Source organism: Pholcus phalangioides, unplaced genomic scaffold (genome assembly GCF_987345545.1).
Source record: "Pholcus phalangioides strain wild (caught in Gottingen) unplaced genomic scaffold, Ppha-v1.0 ptg000011l_1, whole genome shotgun sequence".
Lineage (NCBI taxonomy): Eukaryota > Metazoa > Arthropoda > Arachnida > Araneae > Pholcidae > Pholcus > Pholcus phalangioides.
In genome coordinates, this window is record NW_028301604.1 from 25,638,877 (window position 1) to 25,655,503 (window position 16,627).

At 34.2% G+C, this 16,627-nt stretch overlaps 1 protein-coding gene across 1 annotated transcript in view; it reads right to left on the reverse strand.

The window, feature by feature from the left end:
• Positions 1-16,627, reverse strand: part of LOC149080271 (synaptotagmin-5-like) — a 59,964-nt gene that overhangs the window by 3,113 nt on the left and 40,224 nt on the right. Inside the window, exons 4-5 of the mRNA XM_089239393.1 lie at positions 15,644-15,772; positions 10,187-10,543 (exon numbers count right to left, since the gene is read on the reverse strand). Of these exons, the coding sequence (XP_089095519.1) occupies positions 10,187-10,543; positions 15,644-15,772 (486 nt within the window). The remainder of the gene's footprint in view (positions 1-10,186; positions 10,544-15,643; positions 15,773-16,627) is intronic.

The following is a 16,627-nucleotide window of genomic DNA, read 5'->3' on the forward strand; positions in this document are numbered from 1 at the left end:
TTGCAGGATGTCTACTGAACTGTGATGAATGATTTTTCTTTTTGCATTTTTGAGAATTGCAACATTTTCTTTGTTTTAGAACTTGGCAAAACTAGTTTGACTCAGTAATAAACAATGTAATGCTTGTTTCTATAAAACTTACTAATTTTTCATTTCTTTAATTACATAGCATTTTTTATGTTGCTGGTTGCTTGACAGGCATCTACTATCCACAAGATTTGTAAAATCGGAAATTCCTTTATAACGAAATTTTGTTATAATAAAGCGATACCTTCAGTCTCTTAAAGCGCACTATAGTGAGATTCGACTGTATTTGAACCTCCAATAAACTTCATGGGGGGGGGGCTGAGCTTCCCTCACCCAATAGCTCATGAATAAAACAATGCAGTCCACCTTGCTTATGCCTTTTAATCCTGTATATAGGCCTATAGAATGAGCAACTAGAGATGTGAGGTGAGAATATTCTCGGAGAATGAGAATATTCTGCAGGATGGAAAAATTGGAGAATAATCAAGAATATTAATTTTTCTTTTAAATAATTTAAATTTTTTAAATAATTTTGTTTATAATGTTAAACATAAATCAGTTTTCATTGCCAAAAAACAAGTTTCAATATAATCTCCCCCAATGAAAACTTTTAGTTCGTGAATATTCTCCAGATCATGATGAGAGGTTTCAAAAGTTTGGTTATAAAGATTTTAGAAACCTTTAGATTAAAACCTTAAAAAGTTATTTTAAAATTAGATAAATTTTCAGAAATAAGTTCAAAATAAAAGAAATTAAACCAAAGTTGATTGATAAAGGAAGCTATTCTTATATAATCACCTTCATTTTAAGATACAGAACTGTTGTTTTCTTTAATGCACATACACTTAAATTCTGTATCACTCACATTTCTTTAAAAGTTGTGCAATTCAACCCTGTTGGTTTAATTTTCTTGTTTTCAAACTTTAATATTGTGGTGTCTACAAACTTCAATATTCCCATCTTCTTGACGGGAAGAGAGATGGGGACAGAGAATATCCTTGAGAATATTCTCTCATAGGACTATTATAAATTACTAGAGAATATTCTTATAAAAAATAATAATTATTCTCAAGTTATTTATTGAGATTATTTATTATAATACATGCTATTACATATATTCTTGATAATACTCTCTGGAAAGATTTCGGTAACTGAAGAATATTCTTGAGAATATTCTCTGGAAGTACTATTATTAATAACTTCAGAATAATTCTTATTATTTTCTATAAGAATATTCTCAGTAATTTATGAAAGTAGTCCTTCCAGAGAATATTCTCAAGGATATTATATGCAACTATATTATAAATAACAGGAAAATATTCTCATCAAGAATTTATAAGTTATTTATAATATTAGTCCTACCAGAGAATATTCTGTGAAAGATTATTCTCGAGAATTTTACATCTCTATGTGCAACAACATTATGCCCCCCCCCACCCCGTCAATGTTTCCTATGTGGTTGGGTGTTTTTAAGATAAAAACAAAAACATATTGAACAAAATGTTATCACTAAATTATTATTCAGATATACTTAAACAAACCTATGTCTGGTAACCCTCACAAGTCTTATTGATACGAAAAAGGATGTTTATAAATTGGAAAGAATTTTTTCAATGGAAAAGTTAGATAGAAAATTTCTTTAATTTTTCAAGAAAGACTTAATGTGCCACTCCTGATACCATGGTGTGATGCAGGCCAGCCACCCTGATATAGGCCTAAAGTATGGTGAGGAATTTTGCTTTCATTATGAATTTTTATAGGTTTGGAAATATCAAAAAGTCAAACTAGATTATTTTTCTCTTTCAATGACAACTAGTTTCTACAAAAACAATATTCAATATCAATTTCTAGCTACTAAAGGAAAAATAACTGTCTACCATGAGCATATACATGACCAAGGTTTGGCAGGTTTTTGATGGTTTAGACCAGTGGTTCTCAACCGGGGGCCATATGGCCCCAGGGGGGAGCCCTAGGATATTCCAGGGGGGCCACGGATGAAAATCTTGCAAAAGGGGAGCCACAGCTACTGATACGGGGGCCACGAAGAAATTTGTGACATTAAATTTTTTTAGTCACTCTGACTAAAAAAATTTAATTTCAAACAAAATGCATAGAATATCTTTTTCATAATTTTTCCCCATTCAAGTAACATTAACATGAGGAAGGAAATAAAAAAAGTGGTTCATGTAATCTCGGTGGTTTTATGACTTGGTGGTGATAGTAGGCCCTGACACAAACTATAGAAGAGGTTTAAGCAAAATGGAATAACTGTAAAGACAGAAAATTGTGTGTTCAGACTTTTCATTCAAAGAGGGCTGCCATAAAGAAAACAGACAAAGATTTGTTGACCATTCATTGACATTCTTTTGAGTGCTGGTAGTAAATGTAATCCAAGAAGTAGATGGGTGAAAAATGATATCTTGTAAAAAACCCATCGTTTTCATGTAATTACAGATGGATAGCCATCTAGTTTAGCACAAAGCTATCTTCAGCCAGCACTGAGTGGTCTGATGGGGAATATATTTATAAAAATCGAATAGAGAATGATTGCTCTGGGGTATTTTTTATGAATTTTGAAAGGGGGTGCCAATCGATTGCCTCTGCTGAAAAGAAATAAAGTCGAATTCAGTTATAACAAACTCCAAGAGACCAAATCATACATGAGGAAAAATATCCGCGAAATTTAATTTTTTAAAACTACATTGCTGTGATAATGCATTGGTACAGGGGCAGTTTAAGCAAGGGTGCGACGCACCCGGGCAGCAGGTTGTAAGGGGCGGCAGCGTAGACTTTACTTAAGACAACAAAATTTAACACAGTAAAAATTCACGACATCACGCTTTTGAGTCATACTATACCTAGACAATGGAAACGTTCAGAAAATAGACAAGGCATCTGATCGTAATACCAGGAACAAGAATGTAAGCTATCTGGGCGGCTCGAGACAAAATCTGTACTCGTGTGGGACTTATTTTTTGCGCCTCCCACCTATTGCTCCCTTCATAGCCCCCTACCTCCTGCGTCAGGGAATCTTTCATGGGGCCCATGCCCGATATTCCACGGGGCCCCTTCTTCAGTTAATTTATAGAGTGAAAAAAGAAAAGTTTTAAGTTAAGGATTTTGTCCCGGGCCAAAAGCTGGAGCCCTGTCAGCCCTACCCTTAGAAGGTCATGCCCCTCCCACACAATTTACCCAAACCATTCGTAACAAAACATTTTTTTTCGGCCCTTCATTTCGGATTTTGCGCCCCTCCAGAGCCGACAGTTTGGTTTTTTTTACCCATTCACCCCGGATTTAGCATCCTCTTAAACGGTGCCTCATGTGGCCACAACGGGTCGCATGGCCAAGCGCCACCCCTGTACTCTATTACAAGGACCATGTGTGCATTTTGGTTCCCTCACCCATGGCCCCCCACAAGAGAATAATTCTCATAATTTTTTGGCCTTTTTCAGGCTATAAATTAACTATAGAAGGGGCCGTGAGAAATCTGACTGGGAGGGGGCCTGTAAAAAATCCCAGTCTAGGGGCCCATACCCTCACTCAGAATTTGATCCACAATAGTCAAATGAAGGCAAAGGAAAAATTTGGTTTTTCACTTGTCGGCCCCTGGAATACCAGAAACACCTTTGAAAAAATTTTCTTAATAAAAATTACCCCATTAAATATCATCTTTACAGGATAAGTGATGATGGCTCACAAAAATAAGTGCTCTTTCACGGATTAAGTTATCTGGCATTTATTAAGAATGTTTTTTGTTCTAGAATTATTTTACCAAAGACAAAAAAAAATTTCTACTTCAAAAGCGGGACATATGGTCACGCAAATTTTGCACTGTAAACGATGTGCGGCTTTCTTCTGAAAAAAAAAAAAAATCAGGTTTATCTCCAGGTGCCCTTCACCGAAGCCCTATCAGCCTCCTGGCAGGGTCGCAAGTAGGGGCGGCACATGAGGCTTTGCACCCGGGCGGCAGGTAAGCTCGAGCCGCCCCTGTATTGGGACTTCCTCTAAGATTGACACCACATCTTTAAAGTTTTTTTAATCGATACTGTAATGCTTCCTTTTAACTGCCCTACTACTGGCCTGCAGCATCCTAAATAATTTCAATGCAATTTTCCTATCCTGCAAGAACAATGTTGTGGACATTAGAAAGAAAACTCTAAAAAGGCGTATGACTACATTTAAAGCAATTTAAATCAGTTTATTAGAGACTCGCTGCATCTGCTGATTTCTAAAAAAAAGTGCAACAAATTCTCACTTTGAAATGTCCATAACCGGCTCAATGCGTCTCTTTGTAACTGTCAACCTAAAATTTATGGTTTTTAGTGTTGATAATACGCATGCAAAACCAATTCAGCGACGTGTTTTCACAATCTGCAAAAACTGCTTGGATTTGATAGTTGGAAATGCCTAAATGGCTAAGATTTGGAGTTCGAATCAAAATGAAAATGCCAAATAATTGAAATTGTGCTTCGTATAAATGAAATATTTTAATATTGAAAGCTACATATATAGAGATTAATCTCGTGCCCGTAGTACACATTGAATTTTTTTGTGGGAGACCAAAACCCAATTGGAAAGTTGTTTCCCGGGGCATAGGGTGTCCGCATAAAAAGTTAACATTTTTATTTTAATAACTATGTAACCCCGACAACATGAATCAAATATCTGAGTACTACACATTATTCGGGTACTTTTTCCAACTGGAAGTATGCCTCTAGGACCAATGGTTCGCCAGTAAAAAATGCCATATGCCCAGTTACCTATGCGCCCTGTATATTAAATATATTTCGGACTGTTATGTGAAATATTGTGTTGTGTTTAAGCCAACACGCAAGTTGCTTCGTTCACCTGCGAGTGAGCGGTCACATTATGAACCAAAAAGCCACTTGAAGGTAGCTTGTCATATAATGAAATATCAAATTTTCACCGTATCGAAATCGAAGTCAACAAACTGATAATTTTCTTATTTGAAAATCTGATTATTTATATTTTCCGATGGGCTTGATAATGAATCATTATTATGTTCACACTGACAGTTTTGTCACTGCGTACATGATTTCTCTGGAATGAATGGTTCAAACAAATATTTAAAAAATTTTCACACGTATTTTAGTTCATTTTTTTAAATTCATAGTAGGGCTACAACATGAACCTATATCCTTGATACATATATTATTGTTGAAAACAATGTGGAAGGTTGAAGTTTTCAATTGTGATTCATTTGTGTGGCTACTCCCTCATTACTACTTTTATCCGCACGAAGAGAATAAAATTAACAAATGCTTGCTACCACTTTTTGCGGATTTTTATCATTATAAGAATGCGTATCTTAGAAGCTACAACTGACATTTCTCAATGAAACCATAATCTTTTACACAAAAAAAACTAATTTGGAATAAAAATGTCATCAAGTACAGTAACTTGATGACATTGTGGCATCTTCAAGTGCAGAGTTTACATTGATTAAAAATATTTTTTTTTTAATTGGACTGACACAACACATAAAACATACAAATCAAACTGAGAAAAACACAAAACAATAAACTTCACAAAAAGTAACATTACTATGATACAGACCCTTTGTGAGCCCAAGGGATTTATTCTATTTTTACTGTATTCTATTATGTTTATTTTGCTTTTTCGTTATTTTCATAAATGAAAAATTAATCAAATTAAATTCAAAAATATTTACACTTCAGACAATTTTTGAATAATTATCTTCTAATGGGAAAACGGGGGGGGGGGGAGAAAGGAAGAGGGAGTTGAAAATTATTCATGTTCGCAAGGGGGCCACAGGAATGAGAAATGGTTGAAAGGGGGCCATGGACAAAAAAAGGTTGAGAACCATTGGTTTAGACTGTTACTTCAAAAACTGTCAAAAACCTCAAATATTGCTTTTAATATAAAAATTAGATTTGGAAATACACGTAAATTTCATGTATGTTTAAAATGTTTAAAATGACTATGTTATACAAAGAATAAATACTTAATATGATTGTAAAATAATTTTCTACTCTCTACAGAATTATTTTGGACAATTACATAAATGGTTCTTTTTCTTGTAAAATATACAATTTGAATGGATCATAACATAAATGCTGAACAAAAAAACTATAGAAGAATTTGATATTCTTCAATTCAAGATCATTCTTGACCTTCCAAAATTTCTTTGACTGCTTATACTCATCATCTGCTGTATTCTTTTTGTAACAGTTGTTTAAAAATGCCATATATGTGATGTTGATTTCTGTTGTTATTAAACTATCTAGATAATCACTTATACTTAAAACAATACCCTTTTTGTGCACAGCATTAGAATATATATCTAGCAATCAAAATACTAAATTGTAGAACTAAAATGTCCTTTAATTGTAAACTCCCATAGGCCTACCATATTCTTAGTGCAAAAGTAAGAATGACTAAGTTTCACTATGATATGGTAAATTTATTAGCATTTATAATGCAATTGTTTTCCAATTGAAGCTGTTATCTAAACGTACAAAACAATGCTTTGGGTATTTCCTGCCAGATTTGCTTTGATTGAAAACACTCTTTATAAGAATGAGTTTATACAACCTAAGCTAAGAAATTTTTAGGTGGGAATAAATGAGTTCAATAGTGTGCTAATAGATGCTGTGTGAGAATTTTTAATATGGAATACAATTTTAGGCAGATCAGAAATTAAAATATCAAAATATATGCTTTTTTATATATTTATTTATTCATACATTGTATACATGTTGGAGAACAAATAAAATCACCAAGGGATTATACGATCCATACTGGTGATCATTTATGAGTGAAACGGTTTTCATTAATACTGTTATAATTTATTAGATTTATGAAGATGACAATTTTTTTGAAAAGAAATATACAAATTAATAAATAAATTTGCCATAAAATATTAATATCATTACCATTATGTGGCAAATAGAAGTGTGTGTCAGTTTTAATAAAATATAATATCAGTTGTTATAGTGTTATATCAGAATTAGAGTGAAAAAAACATAGTGACAAATAAGCACCGAAATGTCAGATATGATATTTTAAAAATATTGTTCATTATTAGTAATGGAAAGTATGAATTTTTTAAACAATTTTTTGAAAGAGTATTCATTTTTTTTTCATTTTGGATATCGATGGGTAGTCTGTTGTATTATTTCAGAGCTAAGTAAATGAAGATTTTACATAAAATATTTTTATTCGGTTTAAGAATAAAATAAAATTTGGTCTTCTGGGATTAATAACATTGCATTTATTGCACTCAATTCGATTTTTGTGAACACAGCAATGCAAATTTTACAGAAATACAAATGTCTGATGGATAAGATGTTAAGGTTTATGTAGTTAGTGAAAGTTATAATCCATTAAAATTAGATAAAATTTTGATAAATTTATTTTGCATTTTTTTTTTCAAAAGCTTCGTTAATGTTAGTGATATAGTTTCCTCCCCATGCTATGAGACCATAATTTATTTGAGATTGAATCCAGGCATTGTACAGTGTTAGTAAAAAATTATTATTCACTTTGAATTTTAGGTAAAATTTGCTTAGAAAAAATCTTAATTTATTTGAAACATTTTTTATATGGGTTTTTCATTTTAGGTTAGAGTCTATGTAAATTGCAAGATATTTAATGGATGGGACTTCTTCTAAGTGTTAGCAGTTAAAATTTGTTAAATTTGTTAGTACTTGACAGGAATTATGATATGTTAGAGAGAACTCTGGAGTTATAATATTGTCAGTCTCTTTTAATTTGAAATGCATATATTTAGTTTTGTTAACATTAATATTCATATCATTTGCCAAAAACCAGTTACGTATTCTTAATAAGTCTTCATTTATATTAGTATTCGCAGCCTCATGTGCAGCTTCCTATGTGCACATGCGCACAACCGTCAAACACCACACCACTGGAACTGCGAAGCACACAGTTCAATAAAAAGATTTTTGTATCTTTTTCATAAACTGGGGGATGGCTACTAACATTAAGCTCTTAAGGATTTTATATATTGTACAAGTATAAAGAAAGAATTAAAGAAAAAAGGACTCATTATATTAAATGTTATCGATGATATCAAGTGGAAATAGGGTGTGCTACAGTTGCTATACAAGAGCCGCCACTGTTCAAAATATAATACACTTTAATCTACCTGAAAGCAAGTTTTTTTGTATTTAACAATATCTATATCAGTTTAAAAAACTATTTGATAACACTGACACAATAGGTTTTCACTGTTTTGGTACTGTGTTTCTTGGGTCAAAACCTAACCCTGTGATCTCCTATCACATATATTTTGCATAAATAGCTCTATTTCACTTAATGAATTAAACACAGATAATAAATAATTTAGATAAAATAAACCATAGAATTATATATTATTCTGTGTGTCTTTGTGTTCTTTGTGTCTCGAAAAATTCAAAATTCCCAATTATAATTGGTATTTTGTTTTAATTATTGCAATAAATTGATGTTTAAAAATAAAATACAGGGTGTTTCACAAAGAATCACCCGATTTGAAATGCTTATATTATGAAAAATATTGAACACACACAAACACTTAAGATTAATTTTATATTACATGGCTAATCAAAGTTTCTTACAAACCAAATTAAAGGTGCTCAATATGTCCACCTTGGGATGCACGGCATATGTCTATATGGTAGTCAAATTCGTCCCAAACTTTTGCAAACATGTTTGCATCCACTGCTTCCACGGCTGCTGATATGCGTATCTTCAGTTCGGCTAATGTAGCTGAAAGGGGAGGCACATAAACGTAGTCTTTTATAAACCCCCACAAGGCGAAATCATATACCGATGTGAGGTCCGGCGATCTTTGAGGCCAGTGATGTTTGAATGAATCATCAAGTCCCATACAGCCGATTCATCATTTAGGAATGCAATTGTTCAAAAATTCTCGAACGTCCAAGCTCCAGTGTGGTGGTGTCTCGTCCTGCTGGAAAATGAAGTCATCCGAATCGGTTTCTAACTGTGCGAAAAGCCAATCTCGACAAACACTGAAGTGGTGGCCAAAGGGAGAGCGTTAGCGCTACTTGTTGACAACTGTGTGAAACTCTAGATTTCCCTTTTTCTATCTATACATTATTCGACCACAACAGATTAAAAGCTGAATAGTTATGATTTTTTTTAAATCTGATGATTCTTTTTGAAACACACTGTATTGTAATATGCAAAAAGGTAAATTCTTAATAATGTTATATACCTATTGTGTTCAAAACATTATCCAAAAGCATTCATTTAAGTTCTTGACAGTTTAAACCAGCCATGTCCAGTTTTTGACGTCAAAAACTTAACCCTGTACATGACCATCAAATAATTAAATACAATATTTGACCATCATTGATCCTTTATCTATCACGTTATGAAAAGTAGAATAAGAAAATAATAATGAATGTAAGTAAAAATATGTATATAATTATAATAATAAATGGTGATCATGTAAATTATTTTGGGTAGGTCATTTTAGTTCTGATTGAAGACAAAAAAAAGTTTTTTAAGCAATTACGCTAGCACATAATGAATTATCTAACCTGGTACTTTAATCCCTTTATGATCAATGACATAATATTGCATCCAAATGCCAGTGGAATAAATTTGATCCAGCTGACTGTTTCTTCAACTTCTTTTTACCTCATCATGAAGCTTTATTATAACCCTATGAAACAAAGTTGTGTTTATGTTTTCCCCCATCTCTGTTCTCCTCAGCTTTCCCGTCCTCATTCTCCATGGCATTCTCCCCCCCCCCCACACATAATGTATCTTTCACAGAACCAATCCTTCTATTATATACTGTACACAGAAGCAAGAAAGAGAACATGTAGGTGAGGGCGAAAAAGCAAGGTACTGTACATCTCTTATCTCTCTGTAACTCTCTTATCTAATTATCTACTATTTGTACTGTTCTTCCCCACCCTTATTCTTTTCTCTTTCTTTCCTTCCTCCTTTCTTTAATGTGCAAACAAGGCTACCATATTTATCGCCTATATGTACTTACTAATACAGATCATTCAAATTTATCACCAAGAGGTTAAAGAACCTTCAGTAGATAAAGGGTTTGAGAAACCTAGACACAAACCTGATTATACAAGAAATAGTTTTTTTATTCTTAAAGTGAAATTGTAAAAAATACATGTTTTACCTGCTTAGGCTCACTGAAACAGCGTGTTATTAGAACTTCATCACCATGCCTAGAAAATGGAATGTCTTTCAAAGAAACAGTCAGTTCTCCCAATTCAGAATCATTTGCATACTTTTCATCATCAAAAACAGCTATTTTCAAAGCATCCTCTTTCAAATCTGCTTTAGTAACATCCATTACAAATGTTTCTTTATAAAATGGGTGCTGACTTTTTCGAATAGTGGTTGTCCGGAATTCATACAGAGGTGATGAATGGGACTTTGACCATCTTTTCCGACCCTTCTCTTTAAATAAATGAAGTACAATATAAGGATCACAAACACCTCCATACAGTCTTGGGGGTAAATATGCTGCTTCCTGCAGACAAATCGAAAGAAAACTCATTTTCAGTATGTAAATGAAATATATATATACAGTAGACACTCAATAATCCAACTTGCATTAATCCAGCCTGTCCAGTAATCCTGCGTTTTTAGGTGGGTTTTCATCTAGCATAAAAGAGGAAAACATGGCACTACATGTCTTTACACAGAAGTTGATAGTATTTAAATGGGCTTTTTTTTTTCAATTGACTTTCTGGTGATTTTGATAATCCAGCACACCCTGGTCTGATATGTGCTGAATTAGCTAGAGTCTACTGTATATATATATATATACACAATAAATATGTGTTGTTCCAAGTACACTTTTATTGCAGAATAAAAATCAATATATATGCTAAGCAATTGACATTTTATGTGCAGTACCTTAAAATCTAATAAGCCACTAGGATGTATAAAACACACCTAGAAAAATCACCAGAGATAGAGAAAGTTTTGTATGTACTACACAGAGTTTTATAAAACATTATAGAAGAAACTCAGTTTTTCATGATTCTACCCTGGTAAACCTCACTCTTCAATACTCATGCGAAATTTAGGCTGTATTGATTGATTTTGTGTCCATAAATTTATCATGCAATTTACATGGTTTGACACATTTATAGGCAAAGCCATAGTATGAGAAGTATAGACCCACCTTTAAGCTTTTAACACTTTTTACTTTTCCCATATCTTTACTAGTTTTTTGATAAGTTATCAGCAGGTGATGTGAAGTTGATTTCATAGGTGTAAAATAAAAAATGAGACTTGTGAATTAGGGGCCGTTTAAGTATTACGTAAGCAAATTTTTAGCCATTTTTGACCCCCTCCCCCCTTGTCAGCAAAATTTTGTCATCAGCTCTGCCCCTCTGAAACCTAACGCATATTGGTGGGATCAGAGATGTACACGGGGGGGGGGGGGGGGGCATAGGGGGCTCTCGTGCTCCCTTCCCATGATCAAAAATTTATTTTTTTAATGCAAAAAAAAATATTTTTTTTTATATTGAAATTTCAATTCAATCAATTCTGTCCATTTCAATGCTATTTGAAGGCTATGAACTCATAATTTATTCTTAATAAATTCATTGTGACCCACCCTCTTAGCCATATAATGATAAATCACATAAAGTTCCTTGGCCCGCAGACCAAATATGGCCCTGGGAGTTAACTGATGCGGCCTGCCCTCTTCAAACCTAATTTTGTAAAAATGAACTAAGCGGCACATTTACAGATCGCTTGTGTCCCGTGGTACAATTCCAGAACATTTAAGCGGCCTGTGGCATATTTTCAGATCACTTAAATGACCTGGGACACAGTTCCAGAACACTTAAGAGATCCATGACACATTTAGAGATCCCTTGAGTGACATGTGATGTAGTTTTAGAGCACTTAATTGGTCCCCAGTGCGGTTCTACATCACTCAAATTACCCCCAGCACATTCTCAGATTATTTAAGTGATGCTTGGCACAGTTCCAGAGCACTTAAGCGGCCCAGACACATTTCCAGATCACTTGGATCCGCGAAACATTTAGAGATCACTAAAGTGGCTCTGTAGGGCACTTATCAATAGGGGGATGTTACTTCAAGTGCCCACAAACTATCAAAAGGTTTTTCTCATTTTTGGCGCACCAAGTAACTATGCAAGTTAGATGCTACTAAAAATATTTCATATTTTCATAAAGGGTGGTTGATGACGTAAGCTTTACCCAAACCCCCCCTTCCCCTTGTCATCAAAAGGCAGCAAATCGGAAACACTTCCCCCATTGATGATGACGTAATACTGGCCCCTTAACAATAACTCATCTGGATTTAACTGAGTAAGTAGGTAACTGAGACAAAGAGTCCTATAGATTCATGGCATAATGTGATAAAGATGATAGGGATCATTACAGATTCCTGAAATAATGTGAGCATAGTTTTACATATTATTTTAATAATAATAGCTTATTGAAAAAAAACTGAGAAAAGGAAAAAAATTCAATATATATACACACACAATACTCAAGAATCACTTGACCCGTCCAGAGTATGCAACATAAATTTTTCCGTGGTGGAAAACACTTTCATAATATCAAGTACTAAACAAAATATACAAATAGACATAAATATTATGGAGGCTTTAGAGTGACAACACTGTATACTGGGGGCCGGGAAGTACTTTCTTATTGTAGTAAAAGATTAATATAATTATTAGTTTTTTTGAGTTCTAATTTATTTTCATATTTTATTTTTATAAATTCTGGAATTCTAATTGATGAGTGAACAAAGCCTCTGAAATATTGTTCTACTATGTTAAAGACAAATTTAATTGTTTGGGATTTTTTCAATTTTTACCAGCTGTAGTTTTTTTTTTTGCTGCTTTAATGATTACAATCTATGTTATGCTATTCAGGAATGTAAAGTTGGTACTTCATGGCATGGAAGGCTTGGATTTAGCAGATGTTGAATCAGATTATAGCATAAAATATTTGAGCATGTTTCCATCAGAAGATAATTGATAAATGAAAGGGGTTTGCCTAGCATGATCTAAGTTTAAAATATTTTAGGAGAATTTAACGCACATTGATATATTTGCAATCAATTATTTGCTTTGAGAATATAAAAGTTATTGGAAGGAGATTTTTCAATGCTAACTTTTGAAATGCTATAATCTAATACAACTGACATGCTGTAAAAGAGATATGGTAATTTCCTGAACAAAAGTTTAGCAGGCTGTTCAGGAAACAACCTTTCATTAAAAAAACCATTCTAGTCCCACTTCTCTAAACTTTCAAACCACTGTGATCACTTCCTATATAGGGTGTTTTGAAATTCATGGTACAAAGATTACAGGAACCCAACTAGATAAGCATAGAATCAATGCTCAAAACTCAAGCGGTGAAGCACTAAACAGTCCTTCAAAGCGAATGCAACAAAAATGCTTTTCACATTAGCCATTGTTATTTTTGCTGTGAATTACTGACAAATTATAAATGTGTACACAAATCAGGAGAAGATGGATATGCACCACACGGGCAGGGCTGTAGATGTAAATACAAAATTCTTTGGAAAACCCAACAATTATACCAAGAACGCTTTCTGGCAAGATGTACTAGATCCTAAAATCTTCCAGTGAGTGCATCTGCAACTCTGCAAAAAAGGTCTCTTTTGCAAGTGGTATGCAGGACCATAGGCAGAGATGGACACAAAAGGCTGGGGGGATCATGATGTCACCAATTCATATATATACTATGCATATAACGGCTCTGTAATTCACGCTACTTTACTGCACACCAACTCCAGTCATATATCGCCATATGGTAATTTCCAACTAGTGGAGTTGGGTGGGAAATGAAGGCATTATCTATCTGTGGTCACTCTAGGTTTGATAGGTAAAGAACTTTTTCTGATGTTCTTTTGTCTGGATTCAAACCCATGGACCTTGATGGCAACCTTCATAGTGGAAGACAAGTATATTACCACTGTGCCACTCGGGCGCTCTAATTCACACTGGGCCCAACCCCATATCTCCACCCATGTGCAGGATGCAAGATGTGTTGATACTATGTTACAAAACATATTTTGCACTGAGATTGCCCATGATGTAGCATGCAGGAAATGTCCTAAGCCAACTATGTTTCTTATACAACAGTGTAACAAGTACCGTTCTCCTGATTTGTTTATCCATCAGTCTCCTTGGTAACCTGCAGTGCAAATAATGACGGCTATCATGAATAGCACTTTCATGAGTATTTTCAAATAGTCATCATCATCAAACTGAGGGACAAGCTCAGGATTGTGCTCATAGAAATCAATGTTAAAAGCGCCAATTTACTGCAAAATGTTGCAATTTAATAGAGTTTTCTGCACAATAATAATTTTTAAATTGAAATTAAATTCATAATTTTTGCAATCTTAAGTTTGCTGAGGGGTGAGAAGACACAAAATTAAATAGAAAATAATAAGCTGAACCTATTTGAGATATGTATAAAATATCATTATTCATATTCCAATAGTCCATAAAGCACATCAAAGAAAGTTGGTACTTTTTATTTAAGAATTTTTTAAGACTACAAAATAAAACAGACAGGTCAATTTATCATTTAAATTCAAAAATCCCCCCCATATTTAGCACAGGCCGGGGAGGAAAGAAATCCATCCACGTTTACGTTTCTTTAATCTAGATTTTTTTCCTTCATGATTTTCAAAGGAAGTTGCTATGTGGTTACCTTAGATACACAATGAATCTTCCTCAAAACTGCTATTGAAGGAGGAAAATATCATACAATCCAAAAAAATCAAGTTCCAATCATGAATTGTTGGGTAATTTGTGCTTGTCCATTTATGTTCTATGTATGGTTTCCACATGGCCCCCACAAAGGCGGGGCTGACAGGACTCTAGCCCTGGGGCCCGGGATAATTCTCATCATTTTTTGCTTTTTTACTGTGTAAATTAACTACAGAAAAGGCCCCGTGAAAAGTCTGGGCGGGAGGCCAGCAAAAGATCCCAACCTAGGGGTCCTGCACAAGCATGTGGGGGCCATGGGTTTCCACATCCTGAAGCTCGGCCCCATAGGTTGTGATTTCTCATGGATCCTTTGACAGTAAATTTATAGTACAAAAACCAAAAAATAATGGGATTCATCCTGGAGGGTGAACATCCCCAACAAGGGTGGGGCTGACAGGACTCCAGCATAGGGGCTCCTAGACCATTCTTATAATTTTTTGTTGAATACAAATCGACTACAAAGGGCCCCTGTAAAAAGTCTGGCTAGGAGGCCCACCAAAGATCCCAGCCTAGGGTGCTGCTGCAGGATGTGAGGGCCATTGGGCCCAGTCTTGAGCACTGTCCCCTTGTGCAGGGACCATGGTTCTATCTATAGGCACTGGAACCTGGGTGCTGAGCTCCTCAATAATCAATGAATATACAATGCAATGTACCCCTCCTACATACGTGCTTGCATCCCGTATACATGGGACGACTGGCAACTTTCAGCCCCCTCAATGTTTTTTTTTCTTCATGTCGGCACCTCTGGTTCTATCTGCCCTGATGTTTGTACCATGGATTTTGAAACACCTTTATATTAGTACACAGAACTTGAAATGAAATATACTTACTTTCAGTACTATCATAAGTTGCCAAGAAGGCCCATTCTCAGTTGATTTGCACCAAACTGTAAAACTAACTTGCCCATAGCAAGCTTCTTGACCACAGTCAACAACTGAGTTATCAACAGATGGCTCAGTCTGAAGTGAAAATAAACTAGAATTAACATTTAAAACATTACATATATACATAGGCATATCAAAAAGTACTTAGGCAGGTTCTTAAAAGTTCTTATATAAAACTTTTACAATGTAATACTAGCCATGGACTAATTGTCTCTGGCATAGAATACTACTGTTTATAATACTGTTTCATTTGATGATACATCTTGTGAGAAATGAAATTAGTCTAAAACTTTTCAGGCCTCTTATCATTGAGTAAATAGGTTTTATTAAAATAGAAGGAAAAAAACATAGATATACCTAGAAAAATAAGAACAGCAGCTATATTCATAGCATGTTCTAGATCTGATGTCTCATTTCTTTACAACCAAGAATAAAAACACACAACAGAGGTTGTGTCATCATTATTATCTCTAACTATTCTGCATGCTCAAATATTTTATTGCTTACTAAAGATCAACTCATATGTAGATGTACAGGGTACATAGGTAACAGGGTGTATGGCATTTTACTGGTGAACCGTTAATCCCAGAGGCACACTTCCAACTAGAAAAAGTATCCAAATAACGTGTAGTACTCTTACTCGGATGTGTCATTCATGTTTCAAGGGGTTGTGTAGTTATTAAAATAAAAAAAATACTTTTTATACAGTCCCTGTGTGCTCAGAAAACCAATTAGGAAGTTGTTGCCATAACTTTCCTGTTGCAAACAAAAAAAATTCATGTTTCTAAGTGCATTATTTGTTGGGATATTTTAATTTGAAAATTGGGGAAAAACAGCATTAAATATGGGTAAACCATTTTAACCGCTTTTGATGCTATTTTTCTCAACTTTCCTTTGTTTTCTGAATTTGAATATCTCAGCAAACATTGC